The sequence below is a fragment of the Sinocyclocheilus grahami genome, unplaced genomic scaffold, assembly GCF_001515645.1.
Source record: "Sinocyclocheilus grahami isolate Dianchi unplaced genomic scaffold, SAMN03320097.WGS_v1.1 scaffold123.1, whole genome shotgun sequence".
In the NCBI taxonomy this organism is placed as follows: domain Eukaryota; kingdom Metazoa; phylum Chordata; class Actinopteri; order Cypriniformes; family Cyprinidae; genus Sinocyclocheilus; species Sinocyclocheilus grahami.
Genome location: NW_015505302.1, coordinates 1,268,829 through 1,287,448, shown reverse-complemented (window position 1 = coordinate 1,287,448; position 18,620 = coordinate 1,268,829). Strand labels below are relative to the sequence as shown.

At 38.9% G+C, this 18,620-nt stretch overlaps 4 protein-coding genes across 4 annotated transcripts in view; 3 read left to right on the top strand and 1 right to left on the bottom strand.

The window, feature by feature from the left end:
• Positions 1-3,143, bottom strand: part of plekhh2 (pleckstrin homology domain containing, family H (with MyTH4 domain) member 2) — a 46,907-nt gene extending 43,764 nt beyond the window's left edge. Inside the window, exons 1-2 of the mRNA XM_016278615.1 lie at positions 3,098-3,143; positions 2,238-2,375 (exon numbers count right to left, since the gene is read on the bottom strand). Coding sequence (XP_016134101.1) covers positions 2,238-2,375; positions 3,098-3,106 — 147 coding nt within the window. The 5' untranslated portion in view covers positions 3,107-3,143. The remainder of the gene's footprint in view (positions 1-2,237; positions 2,376-3,097) is intronic.
• A 3,027-nt stretch (positions 3,144-6,170) lies between these two features.
• On the top strand, positions 6,171-13,579 carry thada (THADA armadillo repeat containing; the record flags this gene model as incomplete). Its single annotated transcript, XM_071582395.1, is given in 8 exon segments — positions 6,171-6,229; positions 6,231-6,288; positions 6,625-6,638; positions 6,749-6,897; positions 7,542-7,641; positions 7,793-7,989; positions 8,131-8,220; positions 13,362-13,579. Coding segments are annotated over 7 exon segments (636 nt in total), but the record flags the coding sequence as incomplete, so codon positions are not given.
• Positions 13,580-14,078: 499 nt separating this feature from the next.
• On the top strand, positions 14,079-17,726 carry LOC107590015 (thyroid adenoma-associated protein homolog). The gene is made up of 5 exons (XM_016278612.1): positions 14,079-14,314; positions 15,375-16,068; positions 16,715-16,863; positions 16,994-17,149; positions 17,241-17,726. Exons 2-5 carry the CDS (start codon positions 15,390-15,392, stop codon positions 17,346-17,348), a joined length of 1,092 nt encoding a protein of 363 aa, XP_016134098.1. The 5' UTR covers positions 14,079-14,314; positions 15,375-15,389; the 3' UTR covers positions 17,349-17,726.
• A 571-nt stretch (positions 17,727-18,297) lies between these two features.
• Positions 18,298-18,620, top strand: part of LOC107590014 (thyroid adenoma-associated protein homolog) — an 88,962-nt gene continuing 88,639 nt past the window's right edge. The window contains 1 exon segment of the mRNA XM_016278611.1: positions 18,298-18,330. Coding sequence (XP_016134097.1) covers positions 18,298-18,330 — 33 coding nt within the window.

The following is an 18,620-nucleotide window of genomic DNA, read 5'->3' as shown; positions in this document are numbered from 1 at the left end:
TGCCACAAATATTTGGACAAATGTGCCACAAATACTGCCTAAACAAAATACTGATTTTGTGCACTTTATTTACTGTACCAATATTTTAAATTGGCCTTTGAACTTAGCTTTATTGCATGGCAAAAAAAGTGTTATCTTGCCAAAGCACTGACAGAGCCCACTGATCTAATGGCATTGTTGAGCGCTCCAGATGCAAACTTTGCATGCAACAATCAGGTAGCAATTGACAGCACTCTGATCTAGTGGCATACAGGCATCGTCAGATTGACAGTACTCTAGCCAAATAATGTTGGGGGATCCAGTGGGGGCGGCAGTCATATTTCAGGGTGACCGTGCCACTCTTTATCACAACCCTGCTAAAAGTGCCAGTATGTGCGCTCATTGGCGCCCCTTCAGCTGGTGGCGCCCTAGGCGACCGCCTAGCTCGCCTATGCCTAGAAACGGCCCTGGATACCGGCATATCCGTACACTACACACATTAATACTGTATAGAACATACTTTTTCCATGGTTCTGAAGTAATTAATTACAAAATAAGTACCTGCTCAAAGAGCATGTGTTGATGTGTAGAGGGGTCTAAAATGCTTTTTGTCCTACAGATAAACTTAAAAGTAGTAGATCTAAACTTTTTTTGACTCAAATGTCCCCTATTGCTAATACAATATTTGATGATTCATTTTGTGATTCCAGAAATTTCAAGAACTGTATGTTGTTCACTGGATTCACAAAAAATCTCTCCATGAAGCTGTATCTCTTAATTTCACTGGATTCACTTCACTGGATCCGCTACAATTTGCATATCGTAGCAACCATTCCACAGACGATGCTATTGCTTTCACTCTACACACTGCCCTCTCCCAAATAAGAACACCTATGTGAGAATGCTGTTTGTGGACTACAGCTCAGCATTTAATACCATAGTGCCTGCCACACTTGTTGTGAAGCTCCAGACTCTGGGACTAAACAGATCTCTGTGCAGCTGGATCCTGGACTTCCTGACAGGCAGAAGTCAGGTGGTCAGAATGAGCAACAATACTTCATCCCCGCTGACCCTCAACACTGGTGCTCCTCAGGGCTGTATCCTCAGCCCACTCCTGTACTCCCTGTACACACATGACTGTGCAGCCACACACAGCTCCAACGTCATCGTCAAATTCGCTGACGACACAACGGTGATAGGCCTGATCACTGACAACGATGAGATGGCCTACAGAGAGGAGGTGAGCTCCCTGACTAAATGGTGTCAGGAAAACCATCTCTCACTCAACATCGACAAGACCAAGGAGCTTGAGGTGGATTTCAGGAGACAGAGCAGAGAACACACACCCATCACCATCGACAAGACACCTGTGGAGCAGGTAAACAGCTTTAAGTTCCTCGGCGTTCACATCAATAAAGATCTCACATGGTCTACACACACTGATGCAGTGCTGAAGAAGGCACATCAACGTCTCTTCTTCCTGAGACGGCTGAGGAAGTTTGGAATGAGCCCCAGCATCCAGCAAATAAAAATAACATGGCCCCCATATTTACATGTCCATAACATTTATTTGGTTCAGCTTATTTGGTTATGTGATTCAGGTTTCCCAAAGAGGCCATTGTTGAAAGATGAGGCAGTTAAAACTGTATTAGATTCAGTCAGAAAAGAGACAAAATACTTTGGAACCTCAAACATTAAAAATGCTCAAGAAAGAGCATGATCACAACACTTGAGCTGAATATACATTTCCTAAACTTGACCTCTCCCCAAGGGCAAGACATTTAAAGCACCCGAATACATCTCGAGTCTGTAATTCAAAGAAGATTCTGCTTTCCCAGAATGCAGCAGTTTGGAGCCCTGTGGTCAAGCGTCTGTTTATATTAACCTCTAATCTGCTCTCCCTCGAGATAGGCCAAAGAAATAGGCCATGGCACGCATATACACACACTCTTTCGTGGAAATGAAAACCAAACATGGAAATGAGCAAATACTTTAATAGGTGCCTTCTTTGCCTTTCCTAGAATTCCCTCCAATTGAGTATCTCAATAAAAATACAGACAGGAATTAGTGGGGTGGTGACAGTTGCAGACAAATCATATGCCTGTTCTGTTATTACTTTAATAAAATATGGCTAGGGTAGGATCGGTTTTATTTGCTCAGCATACGGTCTGATTGAATGATTTTTAAAGGTCTGAGAGCACCACTGTAAACAGCAGGCCGAGTGACTCAGGGACCGAGACGTAGTGTGTTTGACTAACCTTTTCTGCCGTGAGCTCTCGGATCACGCTCATCTGTCCACGGAACTTGAAGAGCAGGGCCTCGAGGGCCATGTACTTCTCTTTCCACTCCCCGCCTGCGCTTTCATCGCCCTCCGCCATGCCGTCACCCCTCAGGCCCTGCCACATCACATACACAGTATGAGACCCAAGCAGATGGACACACAGAGCTTGTAGTAGAAGACCACTCAAGACGATATACTAATGAAGATAAGACTAAATATGAATCAGATGCAGGACTAGCTGGGTGAAATAGCAAAGCAATTATATCTTGATATTTTTCAGCCTCTTCAAGATATTTGATATGCATCTTGATATTTCTATAATTGCTCTTAGGAACCATCATTTTGACCAACCAGCCACATTTTAACATTGAAAAATAGATGTCAGTTGTTGTTTAACATTGAAAAATGTTGAAACAATGCTTAATGCTTATATAGAAAGTTAACAAATTACTTACAAATTAATGTTTATTTCCTTATGTTGAAAAGATGTAAAAATAATATTGCAATATCAATGAATGCTGATCCCATTTGCAACATCAGAACAAACATTGCAATGCTGTCTGAGCATTTCGATTCTAAACGTTTAAATGCAAGAACTAAACTGCAGTAAAAATCAATTTAACAATTATTTAAGCATGTATCGACATAATTATCTGCCTGCATTTTTACTGAAACATTGCAGTATATGAAAAATGTCAGAAAGGGACTTGATTTTTGTGATGATGAAAACTAACTGCTGAATCAGGTATATGAATTAGTTCACAGAAACTCCGTTTGAAATGATTCGTGGAAATTGGAAACATAATGGCCAAACAAACAAGTCAGCGTGTGACTGACCTTCAACATTGCAAAAGCAATATCGGTTGTTTCAGTGATGAAAAAACAAACCTGAAACAACATTGAAACGACGTCTAATGGTTATAAAATGTACTTCAATTACATCAAATAAGTACTTAAAATACTTACACATCAACCAACAATGTTGCAATATTAACAGTGATTTGATTACCAATATCAAAACAAAATTCAAGAGTGATTCATCCTTGACCCATGATGAAATACAGACTGGGAAAGCACATCAAAATAATCATCATCATGAATAGCAAAAATGTCTAGAAAATGTGCTTCTTCCACAGCTTGACTTTTCACAACTTGCACAGAAATCTGATTAATACAGGCATATGCCAGCTGTCGATATTAACCGAAATGTTCATAGATGCTTGATATCAGAGATAAACTTTTACTTTAATCAGTTGGAAAGAAACCGTATTGGTTGGAGAAAGAGGCAGTGAAAATGATTGGTCTCGGAGAGGCCACAGGCAGAGCCCTGGACAAACTGAGCACCACTATAATAAAAAAAAAAACCCCCACCAGCCAGCACTGATGCACCATCATCACACTTTTCCATCATAAAAGTTTTAATTATGACAAACATGTGTCAACTGATGTAAAGCAGGTGGGGGAAAGCACAACAGCACATTTCATTACAACTTCTCTACAACTCTTGGTTACAATAAGCTCTCATTAAAGCATTGGCACGGGCACAAAGAGAGTGTAAACATGTGTTGAGCTCAATTAAGCTGTTCTGGTAAATAACACTGAGGGGTTGAATCTCAACCAATGTGGATAAAAACATGTTTTACAGTGGAACAACCTCCTTATGAGGAAAAGTTAGGGAAAGTGAACCAATAACAGGGTCATTAAGTCTAGATCTAGAAGTGTATACAAGTACATACAGTAGAAGATCAGGAAGGTAATGAGATTAAAATGCTCTCTTCATAACCATTAAAAGTATAAATACATGTTTAGTTAAGAGGTCTCCAATATGGTACACATAGAACATTTATGTTGTGAATTGCACAGTTGGGACCAGGTATGAATCTCCATCTGAGGACTAGAAGGAGTCTAATGCAGAGCAAAACACACAATGATTCAACATAACATTATCTGCATTACATAAACATTTCAACCTAAAATATTTAGATTCAAATGGTCTATGGGTACATTATGTGTTATCTAACGCAGCTAGTGATAGATTTGTGTTCATGAAAATGAACAGAATATACAGAACCAAACTGAGTTTCAGTTATATCAAATCAACTATTAATAGTGCATTTCAAACGTATTCAATAATAAGCCTTTCATTTTCAAAATCACTTTTGAAGTAATCAACAGGGTGCATTCTGGTAAATAACACTGAGGGGTTGAATCTCAACCAATGTGGATAAAAACATGTTTTACAGTGGAACAACCTCCTTATGAGGAAAAGTTAGGGAAAGTGAACCAATAACAGGGTCATTAAGTCTAGATCTAGAAGTGTATACAAGTACATACAGTAGAAGATCAGGAAGGTAATGAGATTAAAATGCTCTCTTCATAACCATTAAAAGTATAAATACATGTTTAGTTAAGAGGTCTCCAATATGGTACACATAGAACATTTATGTTGTGAATTGCACAGTTGGGACCAGGTATGAATCTCCATCTCAGGGACTAGAAGGAGTCTAATGCAGAGCAAAACACACAATGATTCAACATAACATTATCTGCATTACATAAACATTTCAACCTAAAATATTTAGATTCAAATGGTCTATGGGTACATTATGTGTTATCTACCGCAGCTAGTGATAGATTTGTGTTCATGAAAATGAACAGAATATACAGAACCAAACTGAGTTTCAGTTATATCAAATCAACTATTAATAGTGCATTTCAAACGTATTCAATAATAAGCCTTTCATTTTCAAAATCACTTTTGAAGTAATCAACAGGGTGCATTATATATATATATATATATATATATATATATATATATATATATATATACTAATGCACTTATTTGAATAATTATATATATAAAATGTATATTTAAGTAAGTTACTCTTTATATTCCCTTTGCCAAGAAACATAAACAATACTTTTTTTGTTAATAGTTAAAGATGTTACGCTTACCCGGGAATCTGTGTTACAGTGCTGAAGATGGCACTCTTTTCATCACCATAATAAAAATAATACTCCGTGTCGTCGCAGTCGTTTTTGCACTAATGACCTAATTATGAAATAAAGAGCGACCGTTGTCTAGCTCAAAGTTTTCACTCCAGCATCGTCCTGTGGAAGTAGGCGGGACCGGGGGCGTGTTTTTACGAGCAAGCACAATCAAACCATTGTAGGTGTGGTTAGGTGTCATGAATGATTGACTTTTCGTGGACCAATCACGCATCAGAAGTGCTGTGCCTGAACCAATCATATTTGTGCTGGGCGGGCTTCCAGCGCGACTTCAGAATGTATGCTATGTTGCTGTGGAAATACTTATTTCTTCTTGTAGCATTGACCTTTTTCACCGCTTCCTGCTTTGTTACAAAGGTGTGGCAGTATATTTTCATATCTCAGACTGTTTTGAATGTGTAGGTAAGCGGCGTGTTCGGTGTGGAGGAGAATGTAGTTTAAAAAGCTGCAGGAAACAGTAACGTGACTAGCACTAGGTATCACATTAGGTTGAGCCAGAGCTGCTATAACCTCCTTAAGTTGGTCTTCTGCAGTTGTTGTATGATCGTTTGAAGTAATTATACAATTCATTTATGACACACATCTGCAGTTGGCGTTTTGTCTCGGGTCTAGTCATGGTTGTGAAGAAGAAAGCACCTGAAGTGGAGGCTGTAGCTTTGGATGCTGTCAAGCTGAAGAGCCTGACAGGTGAGTGACCGAAATCAACTTTTTGTGCTTGTGCATATAGTTTCCTGTAATATCTCATGCCTTCTCTCAGATGCCCTGTCTGTGGATGGGGATAGCAGATCCACAGAGCTCGCTCAGGTGCTCTAAGGTCGGTCTGCATCACAGTCTTCATCATAGATCTTCACTGAATTATACTGAATGTAATCACTTTTTAATTAATTGGTTTGTATGTTGACTGCAGGCAGGTTTCCTGTTGGAGCAGTTGAGAAAGCATGAGTCCCCTATGAGTCCTTTACTGCCTGAGCACACTAGCTTTTCTTTTTACCACACTGCCAGCTAAGAACCCACTTAAAGCGATAGTTCACCCAAAAATGAAAATTCTGTCCTCATTTACTCACCCTCAAGTAGTTCCAAACCCGTATAAATGTCTTTGTTCTGCCGAACAGAAAGGGAGATATTTTGAAGAAAGTTTGTAACCAGGCTGTTTTGGGGCACCATCGACTTCCATAGTAGGAGAAAAAAATACTACGGAAGTCAATGGTGCCCCAGAACTGCTCGGTTTCCCACATTCTTCAGAATATCTCCCTTCGTGTTCTGCAGAACAAAGACATTCATACAGGTTTGAAACTACTTGAGGGTGAGTAAATGAGGACAGAATTTTCATTTTTTGGGTGAGCTATCCCTTTAAGAGAGCTGTAGCAAGGTTAAAAGTACCCACATTTCGCTGTCACGTTTGAAGATATTGACTTTTGGGGTTTTGTGCGCACATTTATCTGTTCAACACACTGGCGTCATCTTTTTCTTCTCCACCAGTGCACTAGGTAGTGGTCCAGATTGGCTGCAGGAGCAGACTCTTGGATGTCTGTCTGAGATCCTGTCGTCCTGTCTCTCCTCTACGAGCACGGATCACTGCTCACACTTAACAGATAGCATCACTGCCTGTCTGGATGGCTTTAAAATCGGTATGTCTAAGTGATGTTATTTTATTAGAATTGATCATAATATCACATACACACTGCTTCAAAATTTTGGAATCTGTTTTTTTTTTTTTTTTTTTTAAAGAAATTAATACTTTTAATCAGCCACGGATGCATTAATTAATAGTGACACTGCATGCATTTATAATTACAACGTTTTGTGATTTTACCATTACAGAAATATTAGAATTTTAAATAAACGCTGTGCTTTTAAACTTTTCTATTTTTCTATATTTTAAGAAGAAGAAAAAAACATCACAGTTTCCAGAAAATTATTAGGCAACACAACTAGTTTCAACATTGATGGTAACAATAAGAAACGTTTCTTGAACATCCAATCAGCATTTTAGAATGATTTCTGAAGGATCATGTGATACAGAAGACTGGCGTAATGATGCTGAAAATTCAGCTTTACCATCACAGGAATAAATTGCACTTTAAAATGTATTAAAATAGAAAATGGTTATTTTAAATTATAATACTTTTTCGTAATATTACTGTTTTTACTGTATTTTTTGGTCAAATGCATCCTTGGTGAGTATTAAAATAAAAAAAATCAAATGTTTCCGACCCCAAGTGATAGTGCTTGCAGTGTAATGTATTTTAAAATTGTTCTGCTTGGTTTACAGGCGAGAAATGTGTTCTTCGTTTGCTAACAGAAGGTTTTTTCTCTCTCATAGTCCTCCAGTTCTTCCAGAGGACTTTTAATTATTATGTGGAGCAGAACAGGTAAACTGTTCAATATTGTATTGTATAATGTGCTGTATACATGGACGAGAATGTTGACATCTAATTCCTAATACCCAGAATTCTTGTAACATGTTTCTTTCTCTTATCTGTAACATGGTTTATTGTTGTTGACATTTGATGTGTTGTTCAGGGGTCTGGCCAGTCATCATGTGGCCCAGGCTCAGCTGATGCAGTCCTGTCTGGCAGCGGTGAAGGCCTCAATGCTGGTGTTTCAGAGATCTCAGGAACCCATCAGTACCGCAGTGCTTTCAGCTTCAAATGATCAGTCTGATCTATGTCAGGCTCTCAGTGGACTAGTCAACTGCTATACATGTATCTTGACTGATGGTAAGACCACCATATTCTTCAGATATATATATATATATGTATGTATGTATGTATGTATGTATGTATGTGCATATATATATATATATATGCTGTTATTTCTGTATGTATTTTGTATTATATTTAAGTTCTTTTCCCGTTTAGAAGAATTGTGTTCAGACGGTCCAGAGCACTGCTGGGATGGCTGTTGTTTTGCTCATTAGATCTATTATGGGGAACGGAGATGATGTACCTGTAAGTGAGCGTTCCCTTCATCCCAGAAGCTCATGTGGGGGGTGGTAAGGGGGGGCTTAACAGTTCAGAGGGGGTGCTAAAAAACTAAATAAATTGAGTGAAAGTAATGAACGCATATAAGCTTCAGCTATCTAAATAGCATGCAAATTCAGCCACCTTGTGTTATACAGCAGCTTCGAAAAAGGCAAATTTTATATATTTTTTTCTGTGGTATATTAAATTTCTCATATGCCACTGTTATTAGTAATATAACTTCTAATGCCAACTGCCAAATATGACACTTACAAATTAATATAATTTATGAACGCACATTGACAAGAGAGAAAGTAGGGATTTTTTTTCTTTTTTTTTTTATTGTTTTATTTTCTTTTATGTATTTATTTTTTTACACATCTATTTAGTCATTTTTTTTTTCTGACCATCAAGTGTCAGTCACTCTCAGTGCCAACTGGCAGGAAAACATGGTAAATTCTAACCTTTTTTTTTTTACAATAGATAAAGTGCAAGTCATACAACTATTTCAACACAGTGGCATAGCGGACGGGCACGCACTACTGTGGGGCCGCGCGATAACCTCCCCGTGCTGAGATGCGTTGTATCATGTGTCGACGTTTAGCATTTCCTATTAATGTAGGCCTGTTACATTCTTCTTCTTATTAGGTCTATTATTATTATTATTAGGTTAATTTTATTATTGAATTACATGAAATTATTGCCCCACAATAATTTCACAGCGCATCAAAGCATGGCGCGCTGTGAGGATAATTAAAGTTTAGGCTGTTAGCTTACTCCTCATTGAAAATAGTTTTGAAAAGTTTTATTTTTTAAACAGGTCTATTAATTTATGTAATGAATTATGGGCATATAATTACAATTATTAACACTGCAGTCATAAATGAAAATTAAGAGCAGCTTTATTTTGTGCACCGATTTTCAAAAACAACCTGTTTAACACGAAATACGTTTCTTATCGTGTTTTTCACTATACAAGAGAAATATTAAGGGAACAATTTAAGACAGTTATATACCGTTATCAGCATATTTACATTTGCATTTAGACAATTAGCAGACGCTTTTATCCGAAGCGACTTACAAATGAGGACAATGTAAGCAATCAAAATAAACAAGTCTCAGGTAGCTTAATGCAGTACACGTAGCAAGTTTTTTTTGTAATCATATAATAAATAAAAAGAAAACCGATAGAATAGAAAAAGAATAGAGCAAGTTAGTGTTAGAGGCCTTTTTTGCTTTTGTTAATCAGAAGTCATCAGAAATAAGGAAGTAAGAATTATAATTGTATAATAAATAAAAAGAAAACAAATAGATAGAATGCAAAAGATTAGAGAAGCAAGTGTTAGTTTTTTTTTTTTTTAAGAAAACAAGCAGTTAGTAAATAAATAGAGTGCAAGTCTAAAAGGGACACTATTTTTATTAATTTTTTTATAAAGAATAGAGATTGCTAGAGTTAGAGGGTCAAATAAAGATGGAACGGATGTGTTTTTAGCCAATTCTTGAAGATGGTTAAAGACTCAGCTGCTCGGACTGAGTTGGGCAGGTCATTCCGCCAGGAGGGAACATTTAAGTTAAAAATCTGAGAAAGTGATTTTGTGCCTCTTTGGGATGGCACAATAAAGCGCCATTCACTTGCAGAATGCAAGCTTCTAGAGGGCACATACGTTTGAAGTAATGCATTTAGGTAAAGGGGTGCAGAGCCAGTGGTGGTTTTGTAGGCAAACATTAATGCCTTGAATTTTATGCGAGCAGCTACTGGTAGCCAGTGCAAACTGAAAAACAGAGGTGTGATGTGCATTCTTTTTGGCTTGTTAAAAATTAATCTTGCTGCCGCGTTCTGGATTAATTGTAAAGGTTTGAAAGAACTTGCTGAAAGACCTCCCAAGAGAGCATTGCAATAGTCCAGCCTGGACAGAACAAGAGCTTGAACAAGGAGTTGTGAAGCATGTTTCAAAAGAAAGGGCCTGCTCTTCTTGATGTTGAATAAAGCAAATCTTCAGGACCAGTTTTAGCAGTGTGGTCTGAGAAAGTCAGCTGATCATCAATCATAACTCCAAGGTTTCTGGCTGTTTTTGAAGGAGTTATGGTTGATGAGCCTAACTGGATGGTGAAATTGTGATTAAACGATTCTGTTCATTTCAGTTTCAGCAGTTCTGTCTTGGCAAGGTTGAGTTGAAGGTGGTGGTCCTTCATCCAGCAAGAAATGTCTTTTAGATAAGCTGAGATGCGAGTAGCTATCGTCGGATCATCAGGATGGAACGAGAGGTAGAGTTGAGTATCATCAGCATAGCAGTGATATGAAAAGCCATGTTTCTGAATGATAGAACATAGTGATGCCATGTAGACGGAGAAGAGAAGTGGTCCAAGAACTGAGCCCTGAGGCACCCCAGTAGTTAGCTGTTGTGACTTGGACACCTCACCTCTCCAAGATATCTTGAAGGAACTATCTGAGAAATAAGACTCAAACCACTGGAGTGTGGTTCCTGAGATGCCTTTTGCCAATAGGTTTGAAAGGATGATCAGGTGGTTAACGTGTCAAATGCAGCGGACAGTTCCAGCAAGATATGTATTGAAGATTTGGAATCCGCTCTTGCCAGTCTTAGGACTTCAACAACTGAGAGCAAAGCAGTCTCTGTTGAATGCCCACTTCTGAAACCAGACTGGTTGCTGTTGAGGAGGTTGTTCTGTGTGTGAGAAAGGCAGAGACTTGGTTAAACACAGCTCGTTCAAGTGTTTTTGCAATGAAAGGAAGAAGGGAAACCAGTCTGTAGTTCTCTAAAAGAGATGGGTTAAGGGTGAGTTTCTTAAGTAATGGGATTATACAAGCCTGTCTAAATGCTGAGGGAAAAACACCAGTGTGAAGGGATGTGTTAATGATGTGAGTGAGTGCAGGTACAACTGTAGGAGAAATGGCTTGAAAAAGATGAGATGGAATAGGATCAAGTGGACAAGTAGTAGGATGATTAGAAAGGATGAGTTTGGAGACTTCTGCCTCAGAGAGTGAAGTGAAGGATGTGAACGAGTGTATGTTTGCTGGTAAGATGTGCTTGACAGATTGTGGTGTGGAAAATTGTGCACTGATGGTTTTAATTTTATTAAAGAAGAATGTGACAAAGTCGTCAGCTGTTAAGAGTTGATGAAGGAGGGGGAGGAGGAGGTCAAAGGAGGGAGGACAATGTTTTAAAGAGCATGCGAGAGTTAGACGAATTGTTAATTTTGTTATGATAGTATGTCGAATATATGTTGAAGTAGTTTCGTCTCTCGTTGTCTCGGAGATATGCGCTGTTAATGCAGCGTTAGAAAGCTCCGTCAGTTTTTTTTACTTTCACATTCTCTATAGTGAATTTACTGACGTTCACCGGCATAACTCTTGTAGCTTGCTTGTGTTGCTTGACCCCTCCCCCATAATATCAATTGTTTATAGGGCACATATTAGGCACTATTTTATTTAGGTTTTTAATGTTTATTTTTCAATGTTAATGAAAGTGACACCAAAAAACACGAACATCATTAGGAAATCCTTGGGGGGCTGTGCCGGGGCTAAGCAAGTTTCTTATGGGGCTATAGCCTCGTCAAGCACCACCACTGAAGAAGCTTATTCTGTACCTTGTCTCAACTTCAGCTGCATTTGAACCTATTCCTGACTGTGGAAGCGCTGTTAAGTGGGGAATGTGTTTCTAAGCTATCGTCGGATCATCAGGATGGAACGAGAGGTAGAGTTGAGTATCATCAGCATAGCAGTGATATGAAAAGCCATGTTTCTGAATGATAGAACATAGTGATGCCATGTAGACGGAGAAGAGAAGTGGTCCAAGAACTGAGCCCTGAGGCACCCCAGTAGTTAGCTGTTGTGACTTGGACACCTCACCTCTCCAAGATATCTTGAAGGAACTATCTGAGAAATAAGACTCAAACCACTGGAGTGTGGTTCCTGAGATGCCTTTTGCCAATAGGTTTGAAAGGATGATCAGGTGGTTAACGTGTCAAATGCAGCGGACAGTTCCAGCAAGATATGTATTGAAGATTTGGAATCCGCTCTTGCCAGTCTTAGGACTTCAACAACTGAGAGCAAAGCAGTCTCTGTTGAATGCCCACTTCTGAAACCAGACTGGTTGCTGTTGAGGAGGTTGTTCTGTGTGTGAGAAAGGCAGAGACTTGGTTAAACACAGCTCGTTCAAGTGTTTTTGCAATGAAAGGAAGAAGGGAAACCAGTCTGTAGTTCTCTAAAAGAGATGGGTTAAGGGTGAGTTTCTTAAGTAATGGGATTATACAAGCCTGTCTAAATGCTGAGGGAAAAACACCAGTGTGAAGGGATGTGTTAATGATGTGAGTGAGTGCAGGTACAACTGTAGGAGAAATGGCTTGAAAAAGATGAGATGGAATAGGATCAAGTGGACAAGTAGTAGGATGATTAGAAAGGATGAGTTTGGAGACTTCTGCCTCAGAGAGTGAAGTGAAGGATGTGAACGAGTGTATGTTTGCTGGTAAGATGTGCTTGACAGATTGTGGTGTGGAAAATTGTGCACTGATGGTTTTAATTTTATTAAAGAAGAATGTGACAAAGTCGTCAGCTGTTAAGAGTTGATGAAGGAGGGGGAGGAGGAGGTCAAAGGAGGGAGGACAATGTTTTAAAGAGCATGCGAGAGTTAGACGAATTGTTAATTTTGTTATGATAGTATGTCGAATATATGTTGAAGTAGTTTCGTCTCTCGTTGTCTCGGAGATATGCGCTGTTAATGCAGCGTTAGAAAGCTCCGTCAGTTTTTTTTACTTTCACATTCTCTATAGTGAATTTACTGACGTTCACCGGCATAACTCTTGTAGCTTGCTTGTGTTGCTTGACCCCTCCCCCATAATATCAATTGTTTATAGGGCACATATTAGGCACTATTTTATTTAGGTTTTTAATGTTTATTTTTCAATGTTAATGAAAGTGACACCAAAAAACACGAACATCATTAGGAAATCCTTGGGGGGCTGTGCCGGGGCTAAGCAAGTTTCTTATGGGGCTATAGCCTCGTCAAGCACCACCACTGAAGAAGCTTATTCTGTACCTTGTCTCAACTTCAGCTGCATTTGAACCTATTCCTGACTGTGGAAGCGCTGTTAAGTGGGGAATGTGTTTCTAGGTTGAGGGTCTCCTGCAGTGTTCGGTGGATGCAGGCAGCATCGCCACCCAATGGCTGAGACAGAGCTGCGCAGGCATGTATGAGAGCAGCAAGCCTGCAGCTGTGGCTCTGTATGTAAGTCATGGAGCTCTGGCTATGCTCAGCTGGAGAGGAAGAACTCTCGGTCCACAGGCTGAGAAACTGCTGCTGCTCATACCTGAAGTGCTCCTGTCTCTAGATACAAGGTACTGAATACCAAACGCATTCACACAAAGAACATACAAAACTTGAACAAGAAACATTTTCTATACATTTTTTTTTATATACCGGTACTATCTTTTAAAAGTTCCGGGTCTGTAAGATTAAAAAAAAGTTTCTGAAAGAAGTCTCTTATGGTCACCAAGGTTGCATTTATTTGATCAAAAATACAGAAAAAACAGTAATATTGTGACATTTTATTACAATTTAAAATAGCTGTTTTCTATTTTAATTAATTTTAAAATGTGTGATGCAAAACTGAATTTTCAGCATCATTACTCCAGTCTTCAGTGTCACATGATCCAAAAAACACGAACATCATTAGGAAATCCTTGGGGGGCTGTGCCGGGGCTAAGCAAGTTTCTTATGGGGCTATAGCCTCGTCAAGCACCACCACTGAAGAAGCTTATTCTGTACCTTGTCTCAACTTCAGCTGCATTTGAACCTATTCCTGACTGTGGAAGCGCTGTTAAGTGGGGAATGTGTTTCTAGGTTGAGGGTCTCCTGCAGTGTTCGGTGGATGCAGGCAGCATCGCCACCCAATGGCTGAGACAGAGCTGCGCAGGCATGTATGAGAGCAGCAAGCCTGCAGCTGTGGCTCTGTATGTAAGTCATGGAGCTCTGGCTATGCTCAGCTGGAGAGGAAGAACTCTCGGTCCACAGGCTGAGAAACTGCTGCTGCTCATACCTGAAGTGCTCCTGTCTCTAGATACAAGGTACTGAATACCAAACGCATTCACACAAAGAACATACAAAACTTGAACAAGAAACATTTTCTATACATTTTTTTTTATATACCGGTACTATCTTTTAAAAGTTCCGGGTCTGTAAGATTAAAAAAAAGTTTCTGAAAGAAGTCTCTTATGGTCACCAAGGTTGCATTTATTTGATCAAAAATACAGAAAAAACAGTAATATTGTGACATTTATTACAATTTAAAATAGCTGTTTTCTATTTTAATTAATTTTAAAATGTGTGATGCAAAACTGAATTTTCAGCATCATTACTCCAGTCTTCAGTGTCACATGATCCTTCATAAATCATTATAATATGCTGGGAAAAGTTGTATTATAAATGTTCTTATTATCAGTTATCATCAACTGCTGAAAAGAGTTGTGCTGCTTGATATTTATTGTGTAAACTGTGTTGTTTTTTTAAAGAATATTCTTTGATGAACAAATAGTTCAAAGAACAGCATTTTTTAACTTTTGTAATATTATAAATATGTTCACTGTCACTTTTGATCAATTTAAATCATCCTTGCTGACAGTTGAAAGTATTAAAAGAATTTAGAAAAATACTGAGAAACGGTAGTGTATATTTGTCTTTCGTGCAGAGTTTTTCACAAAAAATTCTGAAGCTGCATTACAGTAAATATTTACAGAGCAAGATAAAAAGTGACAGGAAATAAGAAACTCCCTAGAAAGACACGATATAAACCATGTTAAAAACTATTTTTTTTTTTTTTTTTAGCGACCATTTTATGTTATAAGGTAAAAGGTCTAATTTCAAAGTAGTATTTTCTCTTCACATGTAATATAGGTAAAAATGACTGTCATTGGGAAAAATATCCATGATTTCTCAATATCTGTTGTGAGAAAGCAAAATGAAAGGGTAATTAAATGCATTTTTTCACATTTTGTTTTACTCTCAAAGTAAGTTGCATCTCTAAATTCATCCCCTAATTCACATTGTACTGCTGTTTTTAGTTCATTTTGAAGTTGATCAGCTTGGATTTCCATTTGAACTACTCTCTGACATGAATCTCTCTCTCAGAGTGAAGGAGTCGTGATGGTAGTGGCTCGAGTTTTGACACTTTGGAGTGGAGCTGCGGTTGACTGCGACCAGGTGGACATGTGTCCCCCTCTTCTTCGCTTGTCTCTGGTTGGAGGCTCTCCTCTAATCGCACGCCTTCACCACCACATTTATGCCCACTGGGAGCACCCGCTGGATGGAGTTCGGCACCAGACGCGCTCCTTGTTCCAGAACCTCCTCACGCTCCACCAGCACTGCAGCGACCACAAGTCCGATCCCACCAGCGACCCTTACATCACCCAGCTCTCCCGGGACCTTCTAGCACTGGAGTGGCATATGAAAGGGAAGTATGGCACACTGGCCTGCATGGAGGAGCACTTCGGCGCAGAGTATCTACTCAAGCTTGATGGTGGACTGCCATCCAGACTGCTGGGTCTGATGGGGGATCGGACGATGGAACCATATGCCAGCGACCTTCTGGAGAAGCTTGTCAGACATAAAGCCCAGTTGTGTGCCCGGTTTAGGGATGGGGATGTCTGGATAGATGGGTGGCATGAAGTTTGGGTGAGGCCTCTGCTGCAGGTACTGTGCACAGCTCGATTGGATCAAACAACTTATATGCTTGACTACTTTCTGCCCAAACTGCTACGCTGCAACCCCTCCAGCCTTAGCCACATGGTACAGGCCCTGCAGGAGATGCCGACTTGCACAGAGGGTAAGGGTCTTGTGTATGTGCAGTGAAGACATTATAATGTTACGAAAGATTTTTATTTTTGATTGTTCTTATGAACAGACTTTCATTATATATATATATATGAATTCACAAAAATGTTTTTGCAATTTATAATAATAGCAATGTTTCTTAAGCAGCGGTAAGATTTATTTAACGTATTTATTAATTTATTTTCTGTAAAGCTGCCTCGGAACCATGTTTATCACTAAATGAACTCAAGAAAGAATGATCAAATCATTTTTATCTCCAAAATAGCAATGCATAATAATTTATAATTTATGTAATATTGATACTACATTTTAGTTTAAGAATGATGATGCTTAGAGATTGAAACAGACACGTTAAACTAATTTACAGAAATTGTAATCATACATTTTTATTTAATTTTATTATTCTTTTTATTTAATTTCATTTTTTATCTAATTTAATTATATTATTTTTATATCTAATTTATTATTATTTATTTTTTTGCAGTTTCAGATGTTTGCAGTATTCATCGGTGTATATATGTGTATAAATAATTTTGGGGCATTTGAGTGTGGAATATTTTTAGAAAATATTTTTATTGAATTATAGAAAGAAAAATTTTATAGATTTTTTTTGTTAAGTGTTGGTTCCTCGGGGTAAGCTGGCAGCAGAGGTATGTTGGGGGCTCTGATGACGTGTCTGCGTGCCGCCCGGTCTCAGGGTGTTCTCAAGTCTGTGGAGGAAGAATTGTGGGGTGGCCTGGTGCCGCTCCCACTAAAGCGACAGGCTCTGGTGCACAAACACGATCAGGTAAACTGGAACTGCATTATATTAACTGAATTATTTACTTAACTGAACCTTTAATAATTAACGTCTGACATGTTAAATCGGGTAATATCGATAACACAAAGGGAAATGAAGGCTGTTTATGTGAATTCAGGTGCGAATGGATGCTCTGGGTTTGATATGTGAGAGCCATCGCAGCACGGAAACACTGTCCAGACAGGAAATAGAGCTAATCTGCTACTTCCTGCCCTTTAATCTAAACAGTCAGTCACCAGGAGTCAGACAGCAGACTGTCAGTCTGTTAAAGAAGGTAGGAAGTGATGTCAGCTCAAGCTTTGATTGGCCAGAGGACATTGGAGGCATGTTCTGATTGGCTCGTGTCTGTTTTGTTGCGTTGTCAGCTCTTGTGTAGGGTGAAGGACAGAGCTCAGCTGCTGCAAAAGAGACTGGACCAACATGACGACCACAAAGACCAGCAAGTCCTCAACATGTACCAGGTAGTACTGTGATACTAAGTGAGCTGTAAGAGAAACCAGAGTCCTGCAAGCGAACCATAACTGGTGCAGATCGTGGAATCAGTAGGCACGGGTGGACTGCGGGTCCAATATCCAAGACTACTTCGACTCCGTTCGGTACCTGCTGATAGGCAGTTGCTTTCAAACAGTCCTGTGCTTAGTTGTTCATGCTCTGCGGTCTGAAGACTGTCAAAGGTTTCTATTTACAGAGTGATTTGCAACATTGAGTATTGTAGCCATTCGCACTGCAGCTCAAATTAATGAGAGTTTGATTATAAAGGGAGCGCTCTTTGCTCGCTTTCTGTATATAATCTATCCACACAGACACTGCGGAGTTTCAGGAGAGACAACGTAAAACAAACGTAAAATGTAGGCGGGCATTAAGCAAATGTGTTAGCTGTTACGGAACTGGGATTCGAATAACTGAGGACTCGTTTAGGCTGTTCAGAGTATATTCTTTCTTTTGGGAGACTAACTTTATTTATGCTCTTTCCACTTTTCAATTTTGCAGATCGTTTACATTCACATACAGCTACATTACTGCATGAAAGGCAGTATTCGAAATGGCATGATAGGGTCACTTTAAGTACTGCAGGTACAGGTTTACTCTGAGATAAACTCCACAGATAGGAGATTCACTGGTTCTGAATCTTTGCATGAGTTATTTTACTCAACAGGCATTTTTGCATTTGAAGCTGATTAGATGGTGCATAACTAAACCAAAATGTCACATGGAAAATATAGCTAAAGGAGACGTTTCTTCTTCTTGCTTTACGGCGGATCGCAGACTTATAAGTGCATTACCGCTACATATCTCTCAAATGGACACTTGACACTCTATCTACAATCTCAGTTAGGAGTGTCAATGGTTCATTTTGAGAGATGGGTGGCGGTAATGCACTTATAAGTCTGCTATCTGCCGTAAAGCAAGAAGAAGAATAAGATGCATCACACGCCGGCTGAAGAAGATGCGAATGTGCTCAGTTTTTTTGACACTCAAAGCCGTGATTCCCATTCACTTCTATTATAAGACTGACAGACTACAACGGTTTGAGTTGAAAATCTTCGTTTGTGTTCTACATCTTAGATGCCCTGGGGGTAAGCAGATAAACATCAAATCTCTTTTTAAGACTTTTTTTGGTTTTGTGGTCCAGGGTCACATATGTAAATTATATAATTAAAATATTATAAATAAATTATTTAGAATTTAAATAATTTATTTAGAATTCCTAAAAATGATAGACTACTACTACTACTACTACTACT

What these genes read in the sequence shown, in the direction of transcription:
- LOC107590015 (XM_016278612.1), top strand. Translation starts at nt 15,390, where the DNA reads ATGGTAGTGGCTCGAGTTTTGACACTTTGGAGTGGAGCTGCGGTTGAC. An exon ending in GATGCCGACTTGCACAGAGG is followed by an intron (nt 16,069 to 16,714) that starts GTAAGGGTCTTG and finishes CCTCGGGGTAAG; the next exon opens with CTGGCAGCAGAGGTATGTTG. An exon ending in TGGTGCACAAACACGATCAG is followed by an intron (nt 16,864 to 16,993) that starts GTAAACTGGAAC and finishes ATGTGAATTCAG; the next exon opens with GTGCGAATGGATGCTCTGGG.